The sequence below is a fragment of the Vespa mandarinia genome, chromosome 6 (genome assembly GCF_050613455.1).
Source record: "Vespa mandarinia isolate Hongniang chromosome 6, ASM5061345v1, whole genome shotgun sequence".
NCBI lineage: Eukaryota > Metazoa > Arthropoda > Insecta > Hymenoptera > Vespidae > Vespa > Vespa mandarinia.
Window position 1 is genome coordinate 3,717,501 of NC_140815.1, and position 25,544 is coordinate 3,743,044.

At 28.3% G+C, this 25,544-nt stretch overlaps 6 protein-coding genes across 8 annotated transcripts; 2 read left to right on the forward strand and 4 right to left on the reverse strand.

The window, feature by feature from the left end:
* Nucleotides 1-4,601: 4,601 nt before the first annotated feature.
* On the reverse strand, nucleotides 4,602-6,605 carry LOC118440905 (translation initiation factor eIF2 assembly protein). The gene is made up of 6 exons (XM_035864637.2): nucleotides 6,265-6,605; nucleotides 6,091-6,195; nucleotides 5,757-5,979; nucleotides 5,555-5,677; nucleotides 5,171-5,427; nucleotides 4,602-5,012 (listed from the first exon to the last, which is right to left on the reverse strand). The coding sequence occupies exons 1-6, from the start codon at nucleotides 6,466-6,468 to the stop codon at nucleotides 4,953-4,955; spliced, it is 972 nt and encodes a 323-aa protein (XP_035720530.2). The 5' UTR covers nucleotides 6,469-6,605; the 3' UTR covers nucleotides 4,602-4,952.
* Nucleotides 6,606-7,014: 409 nt separating this feature from the next.
* On the forward strand, nucleotides 7,015-10,358 carry Nulp1 (Nuclear localized protein 1). Of its 3 annotated transcripts, none has more exons than XM_035864125.2 (9): nucleotides 7,041-7,177; nucleotides 7,278-7,518; nucleotides 7,616-7,974; nucleotides 8,062-8,290; nucleotides 8,363-8,616; nucleotides 8,700-9,009; nucleotides 9,067-9,360; nucleotides 9,483-9,697; nucleotides 9,788-10,358. In XM_035864125.2, the coding sequence occupies exons 2-9, from the start codon at nucleotides 7,387-7,389 to the stop codon at nucleotides 9,810-9,812; spliced, it is 1,818 nt and encodes a 605-aa protein (XP_035720018.1). In that variant the 5' UTR covers nucleotides 7,041-7,177; nucleotides 7,278-7,386; the 3' UTR covers nucleotides 9,813-10,358. The 3 variants fall into 3 exon arrangements, with proteins under 3 accessions (XP_085513861.1, XP_035720018.1, XP_085513862.1); XM_085657736.1 differs by having other exon boundaries at nucleotides 7,052-7,069; XM_085657735.1 differs by having other exon boundaries at nucleotides 7,015-7,518.
* Nucleotides 10,359-10,456: 98 nt separating this feature from the next.
* Nucleotides 10,457-13,215, reverse strand: Arp3 (Actin-related protein 3). The gene is made up of 7 exons (XM_035864126.2): nucleotides 13,138-13,215; nucleotides 12,683-12,893; nucleotides 12,210-12,390; nucleotides 11,810-12,124; nucleotides 11,400-11,714; nucleotides 11,105-11,323; nucleotides 10,457-11,026 (listed from the first exon to the last, which is right to left on the reverse strand). Exons 2-7 carry the CDS (start codon nucleotides 12,724-12,726, stop codon nucleotides 10,847-10,849), a joined length of 1,254 nt encoding a protein of 417 aa, XP_035720019.1. The 5' UTR covers nucleotides 12,727-12,893; nucleotides 13,138-13,215; the 3' UTR covers nucleotides 10,457-10,846.
* Nucleotides 13,216-13,253: 38 nt separating this feature from the next.
* Nucleotides 13,254-15,342, forward strand: LOC118440715 (uncharacterized). Its single transcript, XM_035864127.2, has 6 exons — nucleotides 13,254-13,616; nucleotides 13,735-13,794; nucleotides 13,875-13,997; nucleotides 14,067-14,283; nucleotides 14,379-14,597; nucleotides 14,692-15,342. Exons 1-6 carry the CDS (start codon nucleotides 13,527-13,529, stop codon nucleotides 14,967-14,969), a joined length of 987 nt encoding a protein of 328 aa, XP_035720020.2. The 5' UTR covers nucleotides 13,254-13,526; the 3' UTR covers nucleotides 14,970-15,342.
* On the reverse strand, nucleotides 15,235-18,485 carry LOC118440712 (uncharacterized). The gene is made up of 6 exons (XM_085657734.1): nucleotides 18,271-18,485; nucleotides 17,488-17,973; nucleotides 17,204-17,376; nucleotides 16,398-17,117; nucleotides 15,924-16,316; nucleotides 15,235-15,853 (listed from the first exon to the last, which is right to left on the reverse strand). Exons 1-6 carry the CDS (start codon nucleotides 18,305-18,307, stop codon nucleotides 15,374-15,376), a joined length of 2,289 nt encoding a protein of 762 aa, XP_085513860.1. The 5' UTR covers nucleotides 18,308-18,485; the 3' UTR covers nucleotides 15,235-15,373.
* Nucleotides 18,486-20,260: 1,775 nt separating this feature from the next.
* LOC118440929 (pyruvate dehydrogenase E1 component subunit alpha, mitochondrial) lies at nucleotides 20,261-23,098 on the reverse strand. Its single transcript, XM_085657645.1, has 6 exons — nucleotides 22,994-23,098; nucleotides 22,693-22,887; nucleotides 22,015-22,233; nucleotides 21,326-21,574; nucleotides 20,992-21,237; nucleotides 20,261-20,543 (listed from the first exon to the last, which is right to left on the reverse strand). Exons 1-6 carry the CDS (start codon nucleotides 23,096-23,098, stop codon nucleotides 20,394-20,396), a joined length of 1,164 nt encoding a protein of 387 aa, XP_085513771.1. The 3' UTR covers nucleotides 20,261-20,393.
* Between the last annotated feature and the right edge of the window lie 2,446 nt (nucleotides 23,099-25,544).

A 25,544-nucleotide genomic window follows, 5' to 3' on the forward strand; every position in this document is an offset into this window, starting at 1 on the left:
CTATACGACGAGAGAGAGAGAGAGAGAGAGAGAGAGAGAGAGAGAGAGAGAGAGAGAGAGAGAGAGAGAGAGAAAGAAAGAGAGAGAGAGAGAGAGAGAGCGAGAGAGAGAGGGAGGGAGAGAGAGAGAGAGAGAATGATATATGCAATGATTTGTGAATGAAGAGCGAAAGAAAGAAAAATAAAGAGAGAGCGTATGTGTGTGAGTATACGTATGCGTGTCGCAATAAAGATAATATATTATAACCGTTGTCTGTTGTACGGCCCGACCATACCTTGTCATGGTGCATGTATAAAAAGAAGAAGAAGAAAAAAAAAAAGAAAAAAATCCACAATTGTACATTGCGTAGGTAATTCATTAAAAGTAATATTATATATCGCTGCACTTTAGTACAAAAACGCTTCATCTTATTTCAGAGTGACAGGTTTATATCATCGTCTTTTCTTTTCTTTTCTTTTCTTTATATGTATATATACATATACATACATACATACATACATACATATATATATATATATATATATATGTATATATATAATCCGTGTGCTATTGTGACGTGTGAATGACAACAAAAAAGAAAGAAAGAAAGAAAGAAAAAAATAAAAAAACAACATTTTATTGATAATGAATCTAACTTGTGTACGTATAAAGGGTCACATCGTATATAGGTACTCTGAGAAGAGGGTTTAAAAGAAAAAAAGAAAAAAAAAAAAAGAAAAAAAAAGAAAAAAAACCGAACAAACTATTACTCTCCGCATTTCGTGATACGCCAGGCGGTGAAACCTCGTTCCGTAATTATTCACACTGTTTAATAAACAGGCAATAACAAAATAACAAATTATTACTATTTAAATAACAAAGAACATGCTACATGAGAGAGTCTTTTTAATCATTTTTTCTGTTCTTGTTTTCGTCGATTTTTAAAAACAACCATAAAAAAAAATACATACATTTACTCGATTTTAATTAAAGTAAGTTATATAGTTGACATATCTCTCTCTCTCTCTCTTATTCTTATTCTTATTATTCTTATTATTCTTATTATTCTTATTCTTCTTATTATTATTATTCTTATTATTATTATTTTTTTTTTATTATTATTGTTATTATTATCTTTTTAATTATTTAAAAAGATATTTTCTCTCTTTTTTTTCTTTTTTTGATCAATAAAAAACTATTCGACCAGAATTGAAATGAACAATCGATACCAATTTCATAAAAACCAATGATCGATATTATCGATTTAAAAATTATATTGATCTATCTACGTGATATATAAATTTGAAGATCAAGACCATGTTTATGCGTTAGATCTATATCTATATCTTTCATAGCTCTATTATCTATATCCGATAACACACGATTGTATAATACATAAAACTTATATACATATACACACACACACATACACATATATATATATCATATATGTATATATATATATCTTGATTTTCTAATTGCAATTCTTCAGTTTCACCGCCGGAATCCTTCGAAATCGAGTATTTATAGGGGCTGGGGGGGTGGGTATAGGGAAGAGAATAAGAAAAAGAAAAAATTAATTAATAAATAAATAAATAAAAGAAAAATCGCGATTTGGCGATGTTAGTTTCGCTTTCAGTGGGGCATGACTTGTTGTATAATATAAAGTGGGACGACAAATGATAGGATCGAGAAACGAAAAAGCTTAGTTTCCTATTTATTCCCGATATTTAAGAATAAGAATGAGCTCTATCTTCCTGTATATTAAACAAACACAAACACAACAATAACAACAACAACAACAAAACAAACGAAATGAAAAGGAAAGAAAAGACAAGAAAAATAAAAACAATAAGAGAGAGAGAGAGAGAGAGAGAGAGAGAGAGATCAAGAAAAACATACTATTAAATAGAAAGTGGGGAAGGAAGAGAAAAAAGATGGAGAACAGCGCTAAAAGAAAGAGATATTAGGGGAGGGGATCGTATCTTTGCGTGTAAATTAGGAGCGATCTTCGCACTTAAATAGATACGTATTTTTTGAAAAGAAGTGCAAATAATTTGTAGCCCTAATGCGACAACAAAGAGAGAGAAAGAGAGAGAGAGAGAGAGAGAGAGAGAGAGAGAGAGAAATAAAATAAACAAAAGCGTGTATTAATTTTTTTTCGGGTGAGACGAGCCTTTGTGGCCTTTCGCCATTTAAATATTAGTCGTACCAACCGCATTTATAATAGACGAGAATGTTATAAATCGTAGCAATGAAAAAACGGAGACAAAAAAAAGCATTAATAAAAAGAATAAAAGGGAGAAGAAGTTGATATGAATGAAGGGATGAGATGATGGGATGGGGTTGTGAGAACGGGAGATACTTTAAAAGATAAGCAAAGTTTTCCAAAGGTAGCTGCAGGTACTTAAACAAGAAAGATAATTAAACAAAAAAATAAAATAAAATAAAATAAAATAAAATAAAATAAAATAAATATGAACCGCTTTACACAGAGGCCGTTAAGCGATAACACTTAAGAGTTTTTGTAACGTATATTTGTTAAGAGACTACTGTTTTGTCACTCACAAACACCCTAACAGTATTTGGATCGTTGTACGTCACTTTATTACCGAATAAACAAACGGGCGATATGGTGGGTGGTGTGTAGCGTGAAGGATTTAAAAAAAGGTGAAAGAAAGAAAAAAATGACGATGATTAAATTAGCAGGATATGTATGTATAAACAAACAAGAAAAAAAAACAAACAAACAAACGAAAAGAAAAAAAAGAAAATAAATAAAAAAGGGAATCGCAATAACCCAGAAACGGCCATGCACTGCAAAAAAAACAACGTACATTTATTAAGCTACGTATTGTCGTTTAGCACAAATCTGTTAAAAGTAAATAAATTATTAGTAGAGATGCGAATTTATTGAAAAGGTACATGTGCCGGCGAGAAGGAAAATATAATTGCGATAAAAGCGCTAAAAATAAAAAATGGAAAAAAATTAAATTAATAAATAAATAAATAAATAAATAAAAAAGAAGAAAAATAATAACGAAAAAAAGACCATATGGTACAGTCATGTCCGAAACATAATAATAAAATAGAAAAAAAGATAACCCCGCGTATGCATACTTTTAATTAAGCGAATACTGTGAAAACACGGGTGTTAAGGGAACATTTTTTTGTTATAGGTACGCGCGTCATTATTATTATTATTATTATTATTATTATTATTATTATTATTATTATTATTATTATTATTATTATTATTATTATTATTATTATTATTATTATTATTATTATTATTATTATTATTATTATTATTATTATTATTATTATTATTATTATTATTATTATTATTATTATTATTATTATTATTATTATTATTATTATTATTATTATTATTATTATTATTATTATTATTATTATTAACATTATTATTATTATTATTATTATTATTATTATTATTATTATTATATTATATTATATTATATTATATTATATTATATTATATTATATGTACATATATATGTATGTATGTATGTATGTGTATGTATATGTACATATGTATGTATGTATGTATGTGTATGTATATGTACATATGTATGTATATATGTATGTATATATATGAACATATATATGTATGTATACGTATATTCGTAATTATCTAAATATATATATATATATATATATATATATATATATATATATATATATGTATATACATATATATAGATATTCCAATTAGACCACAAAATGACATGTTTTAAAGCAGTGTACAATTATGAAACGACATATTTGCAAGGGAAACAAAAATGGGCGTAACAGGCTACCTACCTACCCCACGTTTATTCGTGATAGATGTACGTAATCGATGTACGTATTTTCATATAGACATGTGCGTAATGAATAGATTCATATGTTCATATGTAAATATATACCCGATTGAGAAAATACGGAGTTAAATAATGAGATGATATTGCACAAATTGCAGCTTCTATGATATCCGTTTTATTAAAGAGAGAAGCCATTTAAAAATAATGATAATATAGAGAGAATGATTTGAAAATTTGATCACAACTTTGGCACACACACATATAGAGAGTATTATTAATCGTATACGCGTCTGAAACTATATATATATATATGTATATGTATATGTCTATGTATATATATATGTGTATATATATATATATATATATATATATATATCCGATGATGGTCCACTTCGAAATAGTGATTTCTCAAAAGAGAATATCCATTTATTAATTTTCTTAATTTATCCTTCAAAGAGTAGAAAAGAGAGAATGTTGAAACACACTCCATGGATGTGACTGTACAACGTGAATAACGAAGACTTGTCCGGCGGTATATATATCGAGGATTTGTTTTCAAACTTGAGTCTAAAGGGTTGCATATTGTACATAAACAAGACATATTTTCTATATAAGGGACGTCGCTCGGTAAAGCCGATGGCTCGAAAAATATTGCAATATTATGATAATTCTTTCAAGCGATAGGATAGCGTTTAATCGTTTTATGTAATGTAATGATAGAAGAGGGTCTGACAGAATAAAAATGGAAGTTCTGTATTTAAAAACATCCTTTTCCGTGTGTGTTCATTTGTATGTTCGTGATCGTCTCCCACGTACATATACAGATTTACGAATTGTTTTTATAAACCAAGGATATACAACAGTTATGTTTGTACGTTCGACCAAAATTCTATCGAAAAAAAAAAAGCAGTGATTATCTAAGAAATCTAATAAATATAGTACTACGCGTGTTATTATCCTTAAGAACAAAAAAACTATCCTTTGGATCTTGAACTATCGATTGTTATTTATAAAAATTTGTCATACAAAAGAAAAACAACTTCTTTAATGAGTTTCGATAATTAAACGATCATTAAGTTATTAATAATACAATAACATTATGTTATATATACAAGATTTAGAACTTATTTTAATGCAATTGTATATACATTAAGTACTTTCATCACCGTCTATCACTTTATCTTGCTCCTGATTTTGTTTTTCTATTTCCTGTAAAGAAAAAAAAAAAAAAGAGAAAAGAAGAAAGAAAGAACAGAAATGAAAATTATATTCAGTCAAATAAGAAACACACAAGTCTCAAATGATATAAATATATATGTTATTGATAATTATATCTTTAATTATAGAATTATACAAATGTTATTTACCTTTTGAATAGCACTTGTTAAACTTCCGTTAAATGTTTGGAAATATTCATTAATTTCTTGCGGAATGCAGAAATGTCTCGTTTGTGTTGGTTGAATACCAATATCTTGAGCAATGAATCTAAATTCAGGTGCATCGTTAATACGATTTTGTAATTCTTCGTAAGTGAAAAGAGTTCCTTTCGTAGTATATTCATTCACCGGACCAAAATCTACTATTTTTATATTCTTATTCTCATTGCGTATAACATCAAATGAATCTGTAAATAATTTGATTGAAAATTATTTACAGAGAAATGCATTATATATAAAATTGAAACGATTGTAAATTACATGTACGTTTGTACATGCCAAGAAAAAATCATACAATTATGCGTATTAACTTACAGCTAGTCAATGAAAAGTTTCCTTTAATCTTTTCTATGAATAACTTTTCGATATCAGCTTTTATATTGTACTTTTCTAACTCGTTATAGGTATAATATTGTGACATATCTCTCTGGCTAATTCCTGTAAGTATTACAATTAGTTATATATTAAAAAAGTGCAAAAAATTAATTAGTTAATAATATTAAGCAATAATATTTACCAACAAGTTCATCATCTATAACAAAACATCTGTATTCTGCACAAGGATTTATATCTTGCCATTGTTTCAGTACCAAGCATGGTCTAGGATAATTTTCTCTATCGGACCAACGTTTAAGAACGCTTAAATCGTTTGCTATTCTGTCTGAACTCTTCAACAGTAAATATACTTCTTCCAAAGTCTTACACTTTAGACTCTTTGTTGGTGCTACCCATGTTGCATCCTTAGGAAAATTACATGATATAACATAAAGAATGAATTTGCATATTATAAATATTAAAAAGCAATACGACAGTAAAAATAATATGATCTAATAATATGGTATTCTCCTTACGCAAGGTGAGCTCCAGTTACTTTTAATAAATACCGATCCATATTCGTCAATTACATCTTGTATGCTTTTGCTAAATTCTGGAAATGATGGCTGATATTCAGAGTCCTAAAAACGACAATATAAATATTTATAATACTTGTAAATATAAAGCAATAAAAAAAAGATATAAAATACCTCATCATTTTGCAAAGAAGAATCATTCCATTCGTTATCAGATGAATTATGTTTTATAGCTTCTGAAGGTAATAGAAACATATCATACTCTAAGTATTTCAAAATTTCATCAGGAATTTCTATAATAGTAGCTACTAAAGAACATTTCATAAATTGCTTATACCAGTAACAGAATGAAAATTCAGGTTGTAAATTATTGATCATATTTTTTTAATTATAAAGAATTTTCTATTATATCACAAGAATATCTATTGTACAATAATATTAATTAAAAAGTAAATATAATTTTTCACTAGATTGTTTTTGTCAAACTGTTTATAACCTTAATATGGAACAATATATATATAAACTGATCATGACATTATTCGTTAATATCAGAAATACCAACTTTACATCTAAAAATACTGTAAAGTTAATTACTGCATTGATCATTGACCAACTATTATAAAGTTACAAAAATTCTAAATATTTTAAGCTTTTCTCGTTTGTTATCTTCATTTTAATAAATTTAAATTTTATTTTAAGAAATTAAAAAAATTTTAAAGAAAAAATAGATATTATTGTTATAGAAAATTATATTTTTGATTGTTGCTTTATTATTGGTCATCTTATTTTATGATGTATTCTTTTACGTGTATGTCTTATTTAACGATTCGTTGAATTTTTAGATCAACTACAGGAGAAACATTTCTTAACGTAACAAAAAAGTTCTAGTATATGGGATTTTAAGAAAGTAATAAAAGTACAGTTGGTAAATTGGTATATACGTGCATGGTTGGTTCTACGACGTTTCATTGTATAGAACGTATGGAATATTAAGAAATTCTTTAATCTGTAATTTAATCAGGTTCAATTTAAACAAATCTTTTACAATTATTTTCTATCATTTATATTTACAAAATTTTTGTAACAGGTTATTGAAATTATTTATTCATCTTAAATGAAGTGTTTATTATTGATAGTTTAGAAAGAAGATAATGTTAATAAAAATTTGAATGATAATACGTTTGCAGGATCTTTAAATAAACTATGCATCGGTGATATGGTATATATTAAATTATATATATATATATATATATGTAGATAAAAAATATATTTATCGACGTTTTGATTTTACTCAATATGTCTACACGTTATATGAAAAAAGTTTTTGGTGGAGATGTAATCGTTGATGGAGATAAAGAAAATGTTAGCGATGTGGAAAATTCAGTAAATGACAACTTCAAATCAAAATCATTCAATGTGTTTGATGTGGTATATTGAATTTTATTACTTTTGATACGTTTCAATATACTTAGTGTTATCCCAAATGTATGAGCATATTTAAATTTATAGAATATTCTTCTTATAGTTAAATGATAATTCACCAAGCGAAAGTGAAACTGTGGGTGAAACACACAATGAGACAAATTCAGATATTGTTAAAGGTAAAAAAAAAAAGAAAAAGCGTAGGAAACCAGATATTGGTAAAACACAAATACGTAAACCTGAAGACGAGGAAGAAATAGATGAAATTGAAAGAACAGTAAGAGAAGTAAATCAACTACTTGGAGAACCATTACCAGGTTCTAGCAAACAGAATTCTGAAAAGCCACAATGGATTGTAGGGAAATCTAAAGAAAGTATTCTGACTGTTCAACATAAACAATTAAATCCATATAATGAACTTAAGAGAATTTTTGGAAGTAAAACTATACAAGCAGAACAAGGGTATTTTTATAAAATAACAATATATATATATATATATATATTATTATATTTGATAAATTATATTAATGACTTAATAAAATATGTTAGCAAACGAAGGAATAGAGGACGTATAGGTCACTTAAAGAAAACTTGGTTGGTATCTCCAAGAGAGAATTGGCCACCGATTGGAAAATCTGGATTATCAATGTCTTTGGATTCTACAATGAAATCTGTTGAAAATGTTCAATATTTTGTTTATGAGCATGATTCTTCATATAGGCAGATACAATCTAAATTCTTTGAAGCTGTTGAAAGTTCCAATCCTGAAAGTCTTATAGTAAGTTATTTAAAAGATAATAAGTTTGTAGTATGCATATTATATTTATGTATATATATCTAATCATTTTAGAATATTATAAATACTCATTCTTATCATGTGGATACATTACTGCAATTAGCAGAATTGTGTAAGCTTAGCGAGGATTTGCCAATGGCTGTAGAATTTACAGAAAGAGCATTGTATTGTTTAGAGTGTGCATTTCATCCATTGTTTAATATGACAACAGCATGTTGCAGATTGGATTATAAGAAACAGTTAAATCGTGCATTGTTTATAACATTATTTAAACATCTTATCTTTGTTGGTGGACGTGCTTGTTACAGGTAATGTAAATAAATAAACAAGTAACATAAATACATATATGATATTAAATACAAAGAATATCATAGATTTTTTATAATTTCAGAACAAGCCTAGAGTTTTGTAAATTGCTGCTAGCACTTGATCCTCAACAAGATCCATTAGCAGCTGTTCTATTTATTGATTTTTATGCATTAAGAGCCAGAGAGTACGAATGGTTTGTGGATTTCTGCAATCTTTGGGATAGCGCAAGGAATTTAACTCAGCTTCCAAATATAGCTTATAGTTTGGCTCTTTCACATTTTTGTTTGGGCAATTATGATACTGCAGATGAATTATTACAAAATGCTCTCATAATGTTTCCAGGTGTTCTCATGCCCTTATTAGAAAAATGTAGTGTACAAACTGACTCGAAGGTAAATAAGAAGATATCTGTATAAAATAAAAGATAATTAAAAATATAAATATTCTAGGTGACTGCTCATAATTTTTTCAATAGCAAAGCTAAAACAACGACTTCTGTAGCCTTAGAGAAATTACAAAATTTGTACATAGTACGTAGTTTTCATTTATGGAAAGAAGCTGATATTTTGCCATGGTTGGAAAAATGTGTACATTTAGTCCTTGATCGGATTGATTCTCAAGATAGTTACGTTAAATATTGTGAAGTAAAACGTGGCGAACGATATAAGGGGAATTTGCCAACAAATATTTTAAGACACATTATACTTGCAGATATAAAAGAGATTACAGTCAACATTCAAGAGGTATATTTTCATTATGAAATAATAAAAAATGTGCAAGATAGATAAGAAAAAAAATATTTTAACAAATACTGTAAATACTTATTTTTTTTTATTTATTTACTTTTTCTATATATCTATCTAAGATTCAAGAGGCAGCACCAGTGTTATTACACGATCCACTACCACCTGCTAACAGTATAGATACTTATGGACGACCTACTACAGGTCAAAGAGGAAATTTAAGTAATTGGAATCTTTTTTCCCTTTTCTTTTCTTCATTGTTTGGGGATGTAGATGCAGCTATTGCAGAAGTTGCAGACGTTGCAGAAGATCTTGCTGCCCGTGGATTCAATTTGTTGTAAGTATTATCAACAATCTATATTATTAAAATGACAACAACAAACAGTGACAATATAATTACTAATACAGTATCTATAAATGTTTACAGCGATCAAAATGACGATCGAGCGTAAGGTAACTCAAGATATTTATATAAATACATATCTGCGAGTTTGCATTACTATTGTTTTTATGATAATTTGTCATGCAATTGTAAAAAAATATCTCTTTTAAGATTTACAATATTTGGAATATGTAGTTATCAACTGTAAAAGTATTGAACATTTATTTTACAATCAACTGATAAATTGATAAATCACAGTGAAATTTGAATTGAGCATAACTAAATAATTTTATTTATATATGATAGTATTTAACTGATTGGTTGTTACATTTATTGGTAACAGCCACGATCGTCATAAAAAGGTATAACAGAGTGCAATAGATTTAAATTTTGTTCGATTCAAGAGCAACAATTGCGATTGAAGTTTTTTTAGAAAGTAAGTCTCTTTCCCAACTCTTTCACATCGTTAATCTACTCTTTAAGAATCCATTCTCTATCATATGTAGAATTCGAATCGAATCCATATTCACCTATGTACTTGCAAATTTTAGTTTGTAATATTCTGTTTTTGGAAAAATTCTACATAATGGAATGAATATAAGAGGTATCAAATATGTTGTGAATTTTTCTAAGTGATAAATAAGTTATGTAATATTAACATCTAATAGAGGATATTCTATTAATCAAAATTTCTAATTTACCCAAATGCCTGTGTTCATTAGAAAAAAATTATTATTTTCCAACGTACTTATTTACAGATGTATACAATTGTTCAGTAATATAATCTTATTGTTAATTTCTAGTCGTATTATAAATTTAATCATTTCCTAGAATTTTATTAAATGCAAATTTTGTTTGCTTATCTTAATGCGCTCAATCGGCACGAGGATGTATGCATTTATGTGCGTTCTCTAAATGCACTGGGCATTTTTAGTTATTAATTGCACCATTAAAAAACCCACTTCTTTTCTTCAATGGAAAACTTTGAAGGCTGATAGTGGGAACAGAAAAGGAATAGATGGTTCAAATAATATTGTCAAATTTAAGTATGACAATTGATGTTCATCATTGTTCCACAAGACCTAATTTCATGAACTCCTTATTTTATACCATACTGTGGAATACTGGATTATAACGACAAATTCCAGGTCCATTTTCCTGGTAATCTTTTTTGGTATGACATACTGTATAAAATTCTGGGTCACTAGCTAAGAGTGCACCTCCGTACCATACTGCACAACGTTGTTTATGATGTGATATTACATGCACGTCTATAGGTTTCGGCTAAAAAAATTACACACATATATATATATATATATATATATATTGAGATCATAATTTATTATTTTTTAACAGACTTACTGTGATATGGCTACCACTTAATGTTTCACTAAGTTTTAAACGAGCATCAACAATCCTTTTAATGTCACGTTGTAATCTTCTTCCAAAATCTTTAAACATTGTAGAACCTCCTGATAAAACAATGTTACTATATAATGGTCTTCTGACATCTATTGGACAGTTTTGTATGACATCATCAACTATTTCGCTAAGTGGTGTTGTAAAATCAGGATTGGAAAACTAAAAATTATTATATAATTAAAAGATGATAAAATTTTGTAGTCTCGTATTTAAACAATCTTTGTATGCTTTATACCTCAGGATGGAAAAATATTTCAGGTCCTAAAAATCTTTCATACCCAACATCTACAATGAAAGGCTGTTTCGTGATACTATTGATACCTTCATACTTTTTTATTTTGGTAGGATCGCTGTCATATTTTGCAAATTCTTTAGAAATATCAGGACAAATATAACAATATTTTTCTTTTATAGCTTTAGCTGTTTCTAATGATTGTTCAGGAGGTATTCCAATTTCACGTTCTCGTAAAAGACTTTGTATAAAATATGTTATATCACGACCAGCAATAGGTATATGCTTTATACAACTACCTATGACAAAGCCTTCTGCCTAAAGAAATAATATATTATATTTACTATATATGTATATATTCATTTATATACAAAAATAAATTTTTTAAATTATTCAGATAGGAATATACTTACTACTGGTATCACATGTGTTACTCCATCTCCACTATCAACGACGACACCTGTCAATGTTCTATCTTCAACATTTTTAGATGTCCAAGAAGCTGCTAAAGCCAATACTGCTTGCACAGCAATATATAATCCTGGTACATTAAAAGATTCGAACATAATTTCTGCTGTATATTCTCTATTTTCTGGTGTATTAAGGGGTGGTTCGGTAAGCAAGAAATAATGATCTTCAGGTTCTGCCCTCAAATATTTGAATATGCATTGCTGAAGAAATTTTTCCATTAAATCCCAATCTTCGACCAATCCATGTCTAACTGGATACTACATATGTAGAAGACAAAGGAAAAAAGAAAATTATTTATAGTAAATAATAATCTTTATTTCGTATCTATCATTCCATACAAACCTTAATAGAATAACCAGTTGCTTCAAATGCCTCATCTCCAATGTAGGTATCTAAATCTTCTACTCCTTTGGTAATTCTTCTAGCATTATTATCGCCAACTTTGGCTGTTTCTTTAATGGCTATTGCAGATGGTATAGTAAGTTGTGGTTCTTTATTTCCTGCGAAGCCTAATTTTGTGTATCTATAAAAATATATTAGATGACAGTTTTTTCATTTGATCCTAATCCATAAAATAGTAAATAATAATGAAATAACTTAAATTTTTTGAATGATTTCTTATGGAAAAAGAGAGGAAAAAATAAGCAAAGGAAAATATTTTATTATGAAAAAATAAAAGTATATATTTAATAGTAAATTTAAAAAGATAAGAAAAATCATTTTAAAATTATTTCCCTTTTCATATTTTAACTACTATTATGTTATCGTAGTTAAAAGAAGCTGCATAATTTTCTTTGAAATATAGATATATTTACCCTGTACCAACGTCGATAACACATGCAGGAAGACGTCCGATCATCTTGATTTCGTATTTTAAACGGCTCGCACTGACGAAGTACTCCTCGACAGTGGGCTACAAATGTAACCGCAAAAACCACACCTCGCTCTCGATCTCACGACTCACGATAAAAGCACGGACTTGCACAGGCATGCGCTTATTCAGATTTCTGACAGTAGCATCGCCATCTTAAACATAGTTCATTCGACGAATATTCTTGCGTTACATAAGAACTATACTTTATAATATATTCAATTGATTAATTAAACATTTTTATTATGATTAATTACGTTAAATCATAAATCACGATATGTTAAATATTTTATATAATTTTTATTTGAAAAAATCAATCTGAACATATTAATATATGTAATTATAATTGAATATTGAATAATTTGTTTATTTTATTTTTATTATATAGATAAAACTTACTTCTGTGTTTGGATTAATCGATTTAAAATAAGTTACATGCGAATAAAATATGATAATTATACTTGTATTGACTCAATAATAATTTTATAATAGATGACGTTGGTATTCCTGGTATAATCTTTTTTTGCGTTATATGTTGACACGTTGATGTTCCGGCTGGATACAGAAAAGTTTAAAAAGTGAATAATTATAACTAGCCGGTAATTTTGATATAAATATGAAAGTATAATAGTTGTTGAAAATGTAGAAAGTAAATTGAAGATATTCAAAGATATTTTAGTTTTTTTTTTTTAGATACAGAATATCTTTAAGCGAAAATAAACGAATTTTAAAAAGAATACCATTGAATTTATAGCAATTGACAGGAATTAAATATACATATTTTCATAATGAAGCTAAAAAATATAGGAAATAGATTAAAGGATGAAAATTTAGATCTTAGTTTATGTGACCTGGATGAAGTGCCTGTGGAAGAAATTGTAAGTGAAATATTCCATATAATTTTTTTAAAGAATTGATATTTTTTCTTGATATGATTACCATATTTAATATATAATGTAATTAATGAAGAATATTATTGTTTAATTTATGTTGCAGGCAACTGTTAGAAAACTGACATATTTAGACTTATCTAATAATTTCTTAGTTACATTACCTGTAAGTCTTTTACTAAGCATTAAACGATATTTCTATAATATAAAAATGATTATAATTTCAAAAACAACTTTTTTTTTCAGAATAATTTTGTCATACTTAAACAAATATTGAAGTTAGATCTAAGTAAAAATATGTTAACGGAAATTCCTGAGAACTTTGGTGAAATGACGCAATTAAAATATTTGGATCTGTATGCTAATCAGGTATTATAAAATTTGTTTTGCATACATAAATAAAAAATAACTGCAAGTTATTGTAGACCATTGTTACAGATAAGCCGTTTACCTTTGAGTCTCAGCGAATTGAAGAATCTAAGATGGCTGGATCTAAAAGAAAATCCATTAACACCTTCTGTTGCAAGTATTGCTGGCCCATGTAATAATGCAGAAGAGTGTAAAAATTGTGCTCGTAATGTTGTAGAATATTTAAATAATGTCAAACGTTCCGTAGAAGAGGAAAAGTTACGTAGACTTAATGCTAAGTTAAATAGTAAGCTTTTTTTTTGTCTTAATATTTTATAAATTATCTATTTATTAATGTTATATTTTTTAATGTTATTATTTCATTATTTTGTTGTCTTATAGAGATGTCAGTAGTTGCCAATAAAGATAATGATAATGATACAACAAAAAAAGAATCAAAAAAGAAAAAGAAGAAGAAACACACGGACAAAGAAGTTGAAAAGAATTTGAATAAGAACAAATCAGAAGTGGAATGTAAAGTGTCTGAAAATATAGAGAATAAGATGGATAGTTCAAAAGAAACATTTAATGAGCAAAACCAAAAGCATTGCATTTCTGCTGGCAAGTATTTCCAATATTCTACAATAATTTACATTAATACATTATTTTAATCATATTCATCTATTTACTTTAATGTCTTATCATTTATATTTAGCACTATGTAGGATACTTACTTCACTATTCCTATGGACAGTCATGTTTGGCATTGTCTTTGGCTCTTTGATAATAATCCTTCCTCTATATAATAAAGAACTATCATATACAATTATGGATTACATAGAAAAGCACACAGGTATATTTCTGAAAACTTATCAAAGGTATGGCACAGAATTATTACAAAATAAAAGCCAGATTTTAATGAAATGGATGAATCATGCTTGTAAGACTATAAATGATATTTACAATGGTTACAATTTAACAGATATTATCTAATATTATCTATAACAATATATATTGTAGCCTTTGTTTGTAATATCATTAACCTGTGCGTGACATCAGATATATCTCAGACAGGATGTATTTTATTATACATTATTTTTCTTAAATTTATTTTAACTCATGATTCACCACTTATCAGTAGAATGGCACATAACACTTTTGATATATTACATTTTAACTATTATATGATTTATTTTTTATAAAATAATGCACATTCAGTGTTATTGTAATTTTTTTTCTTTTTTCATATTATATCAAATCATAGGTATTTTTACTGTTGTAAGTATAATATCTACATGGTATATATGGATTATTTTTTAGAGATGTACGAACAGGGAAAGAAATAAAATTTCGTATATAATATCAACATATTATAGTCTGTTCCAATCATTTACATCTCAGGACGATGTATTTAATCCATAAGTTTTGTTCATGGATGTCGTTGGTACTGCTCTTGTCGGAGATACTTTACCAAATGAATTCTCCATTTTATTAATTAATTTCTGAAACGTATTCTTCCGAGAAAAATTCTGTTGCTCTTCATAACAATCAAGATCTGTAATCTCGTTAGATACTCTCTTATTTGTTACAGAACCGATGGAATCACTTGATCTATGCTTTCTGCTAGTTACAAATCTATTCCATGACCTTTTATCTGGACTAATAGATGTTCTCGAAAGATCTTGATCCTTGTTCTCCTCTGATATTTCTTTCTGACGTGCCGTGAAATTTGCTAAAATAGCTACGTCGTCATAAATTTGTTCTTCCGTTTGAGATGATTCAACTTGTTGCCACGTATTGTTTCTCGGTAACTTATAATGTTCACAGTCGTTCGATATCCTTTTCTCAAGCTTTTGAATATCAGATTGCATTTGTTGCTGTTGGAACGAATGCATAATTTTTAATATAAATGTAAGTATAGAGATAATTCTATCGTCATATACTTACATTTTTTTTTTCATGACATCCGTTAACATCATCATAAAATTCTTCTTGAACAGGCAAGATTATTGTTGATGGCTTATATGCAGGTCTCGGTGGCTTATATACAGGTCTCGGTGCTGGCGGACAAGTATATTCGGGCATTTCATTGGACGTGGACGTTTCTTTAATAATCAAATCAGAGACATCGTCGTACGTAGTAATTTCCTTTTCCTGAATAATTTGCGAAGGCGGCGTCAATGTTTCTCGTTGAGCGACTATTATCTTCTCTTTTTTTTGTGGCGATTCTTTCTTATTTCTCATTCTATCCAAAAATGATTTTTTATTCGGTGTTTTTTTTTGTACTTCTTCATTTTTATCCTTCGCCTTATTACCAGGCGATGGAGTATTTATCAGGGTCTATATAAGTAAAGAAAAGGAAAAAATTGAAAATATATTTTAAATTTTACATATCGAATGAATTATAAATTTTAATCTTACCTCAACGTCATCATATGATACCAATGAGGTTGGTGTCTGTGATTCATTAAAGTTGATGACATCTTCTTGAAGAGATTCACAATTCTTTTTCTCTTTTATAACGGAGGAGCTGCTTATATCGTCGTAAGTTTCATCAAAACGTATCATTTCATTTTCCATCGTATTGGATACATTCTCCTCTTTCGATTTAGATTTCGTATGTTTACGATTTTTTCCTAGAATCGTTTGGACGTCATCGTAAGCAGCAGTGATTTTCTTCGATTTTTCAACAATTGTCGTCTCTTTTTGATTCTTCGACACTAAATTCTGATAACACGTACCATCACCGAGATCTTCTATTTTGTGATAAATATCATCTTCGTCGTCCATCATCTCATATGACGAAATTATATTACTCGGAGGTAACGATGGAAGTTTTCGTGATATACGAATTGGTAACGGAGGAGGACTCGTATTCTCACTCGTTTGAACTTTGCTTTCATGATCAGGTTCAATGGTCTTATTCTCGTTAATGTTCAAGAAGGTCGTTTGTAATTTCGTTGAATCTACGAGACGATCTTTTGCAATAATCTCGTCCGTTTCATTAACTATTCCAGAGGAAGATACCAAAGATACATCTTCTTTTGTATTAAGTCCAAGATCAAGTTTGATCTCGTTAGAACCAACTTGACAAACCATGGCAACCCATTGTTCCATATCTTTTGGCGTTCTTGCGATAAACTATTAATAAGGATATATCATAGATGAATGAAGGAAGAAGTAGGAAAAAGAACAAAAAGAAATAAAGGTAATTCAATCTCTCTTACTTGTAATGTTTTATTACCAGGTTTGAAAATTTCAAATGCTGCCTCGCTTCTTTTTTGATCACGTGGAACAATATTAGGCGCTGGTCGACCAGAATAACCGCGAATTCCTTGAATACTGTAAGGCTTATTACTTCGTTCGTTTCCGTAGATCAACAAATGACTTCCTACCAATGCTGAGAGAGAACACGTCAAGAATTTCATTTAAATATGGCTAAACGCAGAAAGAGAGGATACAATTATTTATATTTGTAGATATTGATGTATTTGTATATATATATACTTGCCGACCCAATTGATTCGATATTGTTCAAAAACAAATAATTTTTTGCCTTCCTTGCGGAATAATGGTCCACATTTTAAAGATTTGCTTTTCGCCTGTGCACCAGATAAATTGGAATAAATATTAATGAGCGCGTTCTCTTGATATTCTCCAAGTTCTTTTTTTTTATCATCCTCGGTCATCAATCGGAATGTTTCGTAATAATCATAATGTATTTGGGATATAGGACGGTTTTGACTTTGAGATATCGTTTCCTCCTTACCGACGTACTCTTGCACGTCGGATACATTTATTTCTCCAATATTCATGGGTAACAAACCTTTCGAGCTAGCATTCATATGGAGATAATGTTCAGTTGACGATGCTGTACTTTCGGTTCCCGTAAGAACACTCAAGGCGTTTTTAGATCGTAACAATAAATTCTCTCGTATGGTCTCCATTGTACCCGATAAATTTGCTTCTCGAAGAAATTCGAGAAATTGTACGATCTCTGCGAATTATGATAATGATCAAAAATTAAAAAAATAAACAAAAAAATAATTTCAGTCAATCAATAAGACTAATAAAATAAATAATTTTTTTAATCGACCTAAGTGAAATCAATAAAAATAATATAATTAAATAGAATAAAAAATTCTTTTAGCCGAGTAAGAACAAAAAAAAGAAAAACATTTTTTAGGCGACTAATGAAATTGAAAAGATGAATATAAACACGAAATTCCTTTAATTGACTAAAGAAATTAGACTAAAGAAAATAAAGAAGTCTTTTAGTTTAATTAACACGTACCATGAAGTATAACAGTGAGTTCTGCGTCAAGGCCCATTTTTCTTTTACGCGTTGTCTACTCGTGGAACGTAAAGTATTGTTATTGTTTCCACTTTTTAACGACGTTGATTTTTGTCCAAACGATTACACATCGAGATTCTATTCGATGAATATAATCATTACGTCTATAAGCATCGTCTTGGATCAAACAATCGAGTATACACTAATATAGTGTAGTATATCGTTTTTAACACTTAAAAAAAAAAAAAAAAAATAGAAAGTAACGAATTTCATGAAAACTCAAAACAAAAAAAAAAAAAAAAGAAAATAATCTTCGAATAAACGAATTTTATAAACAATATTACTATTGTCTTTGTTACATTTGATTCGTACATTTAATTCGACAGGAAGAAGGTATCTCTAGATAAGACTTATCAAAATATTTACATATGGACTTATCAAATATTATAAAAGAAATATTCTCTTCAATAAGTTTTTTATATCTTTTATTTTATTTGGTTCTGTTTCCCTCCCTTTTTTTTTTTTTTTTTTTTTTATACTTAATTTCCTCGTATGAAAAGTTAAATGAAATTTAATTAAACGAGACAAATTTTTCAATCAAATTTTCGTAAATCATTTCTATCCACATATATTATGATAAAATATTCCTTATCATTTCTTTTTATGTATTCTTATTTATTTTAATTAATTTCTAAGTGTAAAAAATCGAAAAAAAAATTCACGATAGGAAGTAACAAATTTAAATGAAATCAATTTCAATTTTGATTCGTATATATTAAAATCACAAATAGAAAGAGAAGGACAGAGAGAGAAACAGACAGACAAACAGACAGATAGACAGAGGATAGATAGAAAGATAGTATCCTTTTTTTATTGTTTCAACGAAAACACGATGTCTAACGAAGGACGACGAAACATTTCCATGTAATAATTCGATGACTTGCTTAAAACTTAAACATACGTATTTTACCGGTCAAGGATCATTCACTATGTAACGATATAATAATAATAATTTGTATATTTCTCTTACTAAGTTATTCACTTTGCACGATGTTTAATTAACTTCGTCATAATTTTTTCGAAATCACTATGCATTTACGAAGAATAAAATATTTAATATTTCATATTATTGTCATAATATCATAAGAGAATATTATTTTTATCAAACTCGTCACGATTAATGTCATTCTCGATGATGGATAAATTGAATTTAACTGGTATCACTGGTGAATACGTTTGATACGTTCTCGAACACAACTAATATTGATACTTGTCACGAATACTCATTTTCAATCGTTACTACCTCTCACTTCGAATGGAAAGAAACTCACTTTGCGTGTCTCCTTTCGGCTTACATTTACGTAGAACTAACATATACATATATCGTTGAAATTCGATGGGCGATGTCTACAAATGCGGGAGCTTAGACTCCCGCAAAGACTCTTTCTCTCTCTCTCTCTCTCTCTCTCTCTCTCTCTCTCTTTCTTTCCCTCTCTCTTTCTATTTCTCTCTCTCTTCTCTCTCTTTCTCTTTCTCTCTCTCTCTCTCTTTCTGCTATTTTACACGCCTTAACTTCTGATCCTCCTGTACAGTTCTCTTTAACGAGCTGACTCAGAACCTCGGCGCGCTTCTTCCTTTTGTCCCTCCACACTCTATGCCGCAATCATTTTCAACGACTGCAACGACTGACGAGAACGAAGATGACAATGTCGTTGCCACTGCCTCCGAGCTTCCTAACTTCAACTAACAACGAGAGAGAGAGAGAGAGAAACAAGCGTTAATTGATTTCAATTCTGATTAATTGCTGGAGTAAAAAGATGATATTTGTCTTAGTCTTTTGAAATGAAACATCGTTTCCTTTCTCTTTTTTCTTTCTTTCTTTCTTTCTTTTTTTTTTATTTCTTACGTTTGTTAAAACTAAGATTTAAAAAAAGATTATATATATATATATATATATATATATATATATATTAAATTCATAATGCGAGTCTTTTTTTATATATTGTATGTAAATAAATAAATAAATAAATAAATAAAATACGATAGTGTATATATATTAAAAGTAAACGCGTAAAAAGAGACGAGATATGATCCAAATAATTCATTTAGGGAGAAATTCTTTTTCAATAGGTTTCCCAGGGTGCTTTACCCCTTAATTTTTCCAATGTTTTAGAATACACTTCCTTTGCAATTTCAGTCAATTCTGGCCATGGATCGGCTTTTGCTAATTCCGCCTCAGCGTCAACTTCCTTATGCATTTCTTTTCGTATTTCCTAATATGATAAGAATTTAAAATCAAATTATAAATGTCAATATTATTATATATCATTAATGTATATATACAATAAAGAGCAAATAGTTTCGGAATAGTTAATTATCTCAGAAAATATTGATATATTATTAGACTTCAGTTACAATAATATGTAATAAAAAATATGAATTTCCATTTAAGATTTTTAAATGGATCTTAATCATGATTTTCAAAGTCATTGCGAGATCAAATAATTATAATCAGTTAATAAATTTTTTTTTAATATCTTACTCTTCTCGTGCGAGATATATTTTCATATATTTTTTGAATATATTAATATTTTCTGAGATAATTGCACGTTTCCAAACTTTTACCTCTCACTATATGTATGTATATATACAAAATGATTATTTATTATTTATTTGTTTATTTATATATTTATGTATATATATATATATATATATATATACCTCAACTTCATTTTGAGTTTTCAGTCCATTATCAACGACAAGTTTTGTGAAAAGCAAGATAGGATCTTGTTCACTTTGTACGGATTTAATTTCATCTCTGGTACGATATCCAACACCAGGATCACTCATGCTATGTCCATAATAACGATAAGTTGATACTTCTAAAATGATTGGACCATTATGAATTGCATAATCTCTGGCAAATACTACAGCTTCTCGAACGTTAATCACTTTCATTCCGTCGACCTAGAAAATTATTTACTATTAACAGTGATTTAAATTTTTCATGATTTCAAAGTAATAATTTGTAAAAGATTAATGGGATTATAATTACCTTTATACCAGGTATTAAATCACCTCGAGTGTAGAACTTTGTATTAGCTGAATGACGATGGAGTTGTGTACCCATGGCATATTGATTATTCTCACAGATAAATATGGCCGGGAGATTCCATAATTTGGCCATATTCCATGCCTCGTATATCTGACCTTGAGAGGCTGCACCGTCACCGTATAATGAAATGGATACTCCGTCAATGCCGTTATATTTATGGGCAAATGCAAGACCTGTACCTATTGGTATCTTTTACATATAAAATATTTTTGTTAAGATTCTTTTTTTTTTTTTTTTTTTTTAAGTTAACTTGTAATTAATGGCTGTATAGTCTAATAATTAATCGAAAGAAGAACTAATCGAAATGAAAGAGTAAGAAAGTATCGACTTAAATTTTTTATTCTAATATAAAACGTGATTTATATGAACATTTTGGAGGATAAAGAGAAAAAAAGATTTATTTTTATTAACAACGAAATTTATCCAAGATTACACGAATATAGATATTATGACGTAACATAATTTTTCTTAAATAAAATAATTGCAAAGAAATTACAAAATAAAATGTTTCAAATTGAGGCAAACGAAAATTACATTAAAAAAACAAAAATATTACTCAATAATAAATATGTTATTAAATAATAATGTTCTTTAATCAATAGTAATATTTTTTCTATTAGTCTATTCACCTGTCCACCGACGATTCCTTCACCTCCATAAAATTTTGGTGCGTACATATGCATAGATCCACCTTTGCCTTTGGAAATACCAGTTTTTCGTCCCATTAATTCTGCCATAATTGTACGAGCAGATCCACCGAAAAGCAGAGCGAAAGCATGACAGCGATAAGCTGTTATTAGAGTATCATTGTCCTTTAATGCCATTTTGCAGCCTATTGCAACAGCTTCCTATCAATATTCAACGATGATTATTACATGTATTACTATATTGAACCATATTACGTCATATCACGTTCATCTACTTACTTTTTAATATTAACTCCCTATAATACCATGTAATGACACGAATATTATTATTTAATATTCGAAGTTTTTCATGTTTTTTTAAGTATAAGTTATATGTAGTATAGTATAACTAAGTAAATTTATTGAATAATATAAATAATAATGTATAGTATGTAAAAGAACATTTGTTTAAAAAACCAATAGGATCTTGGAAATATTTGGATATATTTTATAAAATGAGATACCCAGAAAGAGAGTATAGTATTATAATATATAGTATTGTTATATTTAATAATATGTAATAATTCCTTTTGTTCTCTCTTCGAAAAATGGGTCTCAGAACGAAACAAGGGAACAAAAAATTTTAATAAAAAAAAAATGATTCAAATGTTTTGAGCTCACTTGGCCAGCGTATAAATGACAGAATCCATTGATCAGTCGCAACCTGTACATCTCAGCTATTTTATTTTCCATTCTTCGTATATAGTGCATCGTTTTCAAAATATAAGTGGCATCCTCATCATTGAATGTTGCCTTTTGCGGTGGTCCTTTTTCTAATCTATAGAGATCATAACTCTGTAAATAAGCAAAAGAACTCTGTTAATCGAATAGAACAGCTTTGTCGATGGTACGTGCAGTAACGTTATCAACTCAAATAACAATGTCGAGATCTCGAGTAACTCCAATGACCCATTGTGTCAACTCTTAAGATGAAATTATGATTGAATTTAAGATTCGTCAATGACGTAAGCATACCATTTCTACAGTCGCTTCTTTTGCCATACCACAATTGAGCGATAAGAACCATGACTTGACCATAAGTAAACGTATATGTTTTAGAGGATCAAATAACCGGAGATACATATTTCTCTCTTAAATAAATTTCTTATACTTCAAAAATATATCTCCATTAGCAAATAAATATTCGTTATATGCATAGATCAACAATAATTGATCATCCAATTATGAGTATTTATACCATGAAAAAGTTATTTACCAAAATTAGAATTTATTCTCGTTGATTCGTAAAGGATGACAGAGGATCATTTTTCTCTTTTCGGTTTTTTATATTTAAAAAACAGTACTAATAATAATGAGAAGTAATATGCAAATGATATTCCATATATATGTGGATATTTTTTTCGATATATCGAAGGAAATCGATTTTAAAAAGAAATCATATAGTACTCGAAATACATATATGATAAAATAATATACGATGTTACTGTTTCTCTTAAAATATTTATCTTTCTTCTTCAAATGTCTGATAATATGTCTTAATTTCAATATACAATAAGTAAAATTTCAATTTGCAATAAGTAAATAATTGCGAACGGTGTAGCTTAGTTCACACAAATTAAATAAAATGTTCCGCGACAAAATACGTCGCTTAGATCGAACTTTTCACATAAAAATGAAGTATTAATGAGAAATTAATTATTCGATATAGCATGTAATCAAAGCGTGTAAATGTAGACATCTGTATAATTATCGACATCCCTTGTGACTGTTATTGATACCAACAGAATCATAAATGACGAGACTATTATTGAACTAACTATGAATAGCTGTCAGGCAAAGGGGATCTCCCTATTTTATTGTATTCTCGACATCCTATGAACGTGATGGATTTCTTTGATGGTCGTCACTACTATGTATTTATAGACACTACGATAATTTTATTTTTCTTAGCTGGAACACAAATTATAACTAAGGTGCAGAATTTTCTTTATATATTATTCGAACAGAAAATCTCACGAAATAGATTAAAATCATTGTTTCTTTTATCATACAAAAATGTTGAGCGCTATATTTAATAAGCAATACAATTAAATTAATTTTTTTTTATTCTCTTTGATTCTTAAACGCAGATATGCGCGACTGTTGCTTCGTTTAAAGAAATAGACGTGTTGTTAGATGATATGTCTCCATTGATTGCCGATTCAGTTGCCACAATACAATTAATAAACACTGCGATGAAAACGGAAAAGGTATTGAACTATTATATGATATTGCTTATAGAGTAAAATTAATTTCAGTATAATATGTTAGATATGTTAGCATTATTGTCGATTTATTTCAATTTAAAAATGAAGGAAAGGCAGATATAACTTATGTTATTATACGATTGAAGTTAATACAAAAGGAAAAATTGTTAACCACAGATGAGAGAACTTCTAAATCGTGTGCAAATAGATTGTACTTTATTCACTACAGATGGTGAAATGAAAATCATACTCAAGTATGCTGAAGATGGAAGAAAATTTACTATTGCGTATAGAGGTAATTAATTCAGTTGACAATGATCATAACAAATTTTTTATACGTAATTTTTATACGTAGCAGTTTTTTTTTGTGTAAACTTAATTGTTTCGGGTAGCATGATCGAAACAAGTGAATGAACATTTATAGATCACGTTGAATATTTTGTAGATCGTCGAAGATATTATTATCTTATTATTTTACATTCCCTACGCAGTTACTTTTATCTCTGCTTTTACTATCGCTATTATGGATACAATGATTGTGGTCTCCGTGCAATATGCTTGTCGATTGTTTACAACATTAGGGTAACATTCGATATAAAATCTGTGTAATAATAAGATTATTTTCCTGTTTTTTGTTTCGTTCGAACTTTCTGAGATCTCATCAATTGATTAAATATTTTGAAAAGATCAAAAAATCGAACTCAAAGATTTTGAATGGTCATCGTATGTGATATCAGATGTCTATCATTTGAAATTAAAAAAAATGTATACTTGTAAAGAGGAATTATGTGCTATATCAAGCTATATATATACAATTTATATAATATATAAAAAAACAATAATATTATTAATAATAATAATAATACGTCGCATCATTTTTATAACATCAACGAATGTAATTTTCTTTTAAAAAAAGTAAGAGAGCGCATAAAAAGAATAAGTCGTCTTTTAGGATTTCTTATTAAATGTTTCGTCAATAGTTCAACTATTTATATTATCTTTCAGATAAATGTATTCATTCACATTGAAAGAGATTTATTGTGTCGAATTGAGGAAAAGTCCTTCTCAGGAAGGAATGCGTGTCTAATTAGTTGAAACTACCGATTGCTGCCACACAACTTGGCATAGACGTTCAAATGTTAAATATTACTTATTAACCGTAATAACAAACGTAAATATGGAAATCCTACAAGTATATATCACTAGAGATTCTACTCTGTTGACTTGAACAGCTTCAAAGTTGGAAATGGATGGATTAGACGAAAA